At 30.4% G+C, this 2,496-nt stretch overlaps 1 protein-coding gene across 1 annotated transcript; it reads left to right on the forward strand.

Annotated features, from left to right (window-relative positions):
- The first annotated feature begins 615 nt into the window (after window positions 1-615).
- LOC117279046 (cysteine proteinase inhibitor 4-like) lies at window positions 616-984 on the forward strand. Its single transcript, XM_033658493.2, has one exon. The coding sequence runs from the start codon at window positions 616-618 to the stop codon at window positions 982-984; it is 369 nt and encodes a 122-aa protein (XP_033514384.2).
- The last annotated feature ends 1,512 nt before the right edge of the window (window positions 985-2,496 follow it).

The raw sequence follows: 2,496 nt of genomic DNA on the forward strand, positions 1-2,496 counted from the left end.
TGGTGCAAATAAATTTTTGTTAGCTATTTAAAACCTTAGTCCTAGTATTTTTGTTTTATAATGTAAGTAACGAATTAAAGGAGATATAAAAGATAAAATAATTAAATTTTTGTCTATTAACAAGTTTAGTTGGATATTACCGAACAAAAGGTTATATCCTTATATCGTATTGACTCGAAAGTCGATATTCCTCCTTATATTATGTAATTATATAGTTTATTATTTTCATATAGCAGGAAATATAAGGTTTTTCTTAATATACAATAAAATAGTCTAAAGGTTAGTGTAATTTTGTTTGTAGTATAATTATTTCAAATTTCACATGTATATGAAATAGTAAAACATTTATTAATAGTAAAACATTTATAAGTAGTAAAATATATAATTATTTTCTTAATATGTATTCTCTAAATTAATTCTATTTCTACTCAATTCCGAATATAGTTATTTATTATGAATATTATACCAAAATAGCCTAATTATAACACTAAAATAATAATTATGTTCACATCTAATTTCACCTTGCTAAACTAATTTCAAGGCAGTGTCTCCTATAAATAAGTCCTTCTTCACTTGATGTTATTCACTCCTCTAATAATTCTAGGCGAAAGAAAAATGGCCCAACAATTCAACTTTCTCCTCCTCTCAAGCCTCTCAATCATTGTCGTTGCTTCTTCTTTCTTTCATGTCTCTTCCGCAACGAGTGGTCTGAGACATAATTTTCTTGATGGTGAGCAACCCATAAAAAATCCAAATGACCCTAAAGTTGTGGAAATCGCAACATTTGCTGTGAATGAGCACAATAAGGAGGCTAAAAGCAAATTTCGACTTGTAAGAGTGATAGCAGGAGGAACTGATGTAATTCCTGACGGTACCGTTTATCAACTAGAAATCAGCGTCAGTGAATCAAATGTTATCACGACGCGTCTTGTGGCTATTTTAGTGAATCGAAACAATGTGAAAGAACTTCTTTCCTTCGAATGATTATCTTTTTCTTATAACTTAAGTGTACAATCATCTAAAGACGATTATATTCAAAGTATTTGTATGAAATAATCTTTTTGAATTAAACATCTTATGTTGCTCTATTGATTCGTTTGGCCATATTAAAGAATGACAATACTATTTTTTGTATAAATCGTTCTTCCAGTCTTTAACAAGTTCCACTAGGAATATTTTTCGTCCAATAAATGGTTTAGACACCGTTATATTTATGTTATTATCAAATAAGTAATAATTTTTACTAATCAAAGGTTCATATTACAAAAAAGAGAGGACTCTAAATTTTTTTCAACGAATACATATATTTAAATATTTTTAAAAAAATAGTTCTATTAATGAAATGATAATTAACTTCATTAATTTGTCGGAATTTCTCTATATAAGGATATCATTAAGGGCATTGATGCACTTTAAGTTAACACATGACCATCACCTTTGTTGGCTGCGAGAGGTCTTCTTCATTTTCGCCATATCCTCAGGACAACAATGTTGGCATCTCAAATAATTATACCACTGATGACTTCTACTTGAGTTTCTGGTGTTATTTAGGTGGGTTACAAATGAAATAAAATGGCCTAACCATTCTGGCCCAGTAGCCATTTATGAGAAAGAGAACTTGTGCTCACTAGTCACTCTAGCAATGACTGTTTTTTTCAAACTCCTTGTCATCAATCCTATTCATGCGATGATCTATAGCTTGGGTTATGAAAATTTTCATTTAGGACTATGTATCAATAAAATGAAGGAAATGTTAAGTTTTGAATTTATTTGAACCTACAGAATTTTAATTTTGGGTCAAGTTGTGGACTTTGAGAGAGAGAGCATCACTTTTGTGGAATTGGATGCCTATGGTTTCTCAATCCAATATAAAACATTTTGATTACATTATGGAACCTTTGCCTATTGAGATATTTACTTTTATCACAATTCTCGTATTCGAAATGTATATTGATTGGATTTCAATGTGGATCCTGTCAAAATCGTCATATCAAGGAATTGGTGTCTAGGATAGTCAAGTCATTTTTTTAGCAGTATGTCGTATACAAATTTGTACTTCTTATTGCGTATTCCCTTTCTCTATGATGATGAGAAATCTGAGTAATATACAGGATCAAATTTCATTTTATTGTGGTTGTTTCCTAGTCTCTTGCTCCTATTAAGCCTAGCCAGGGGAGCATCCACCTTATGGAAAGCATTGTCACATGATACTGCTTCGCCGAAAAAATTTATTAAATGTACATATATAGGCAATAAGTAAGACCAAATTAATTCGTATAAATTGATACATGTGACACCACTTGTACTAAAAAGGCTCGCTGGTCTGTTAGTTGAGCGCTTCAAGTGGCTTCAAGAGTTCGAATCCATTTGGTGAGACACTTATGTTTTTATTATTTTGAAAACTTTATTTAATAAAATATTATTTTTATTAGTGAGGTTTGAACCACTAACCTCTAACAAAATTAAGGAGCAACAAAATTTACTTGAGCTAAAATG

Source organism: Nicotiana tomentosiformis, chromosome 2 (genome assembly GCF_000390325.3).
Source record: "Nicotiana tomentosiformis chromosome 2, ASM39032v3, whole genome shotgun sequence".
NCBI classification, from domain to species: domain Eukaryota; kingdom Viridiplantae; phylum Streptophyta; class Magnoliopsida; order Solanales; family Solanaceae; genus Nicotiana; species Nicotiana tomentosiformis.

What these genes read in the sequence shown, in the direction of transcription:
- LOC117279046 (XM_033658493.2), top strand. Translation starts at nt 616, where the DNA reads ATGGCCCAACAATTCAACTTTCTCCTCCTCTCAAGCCTCTCAATCATT.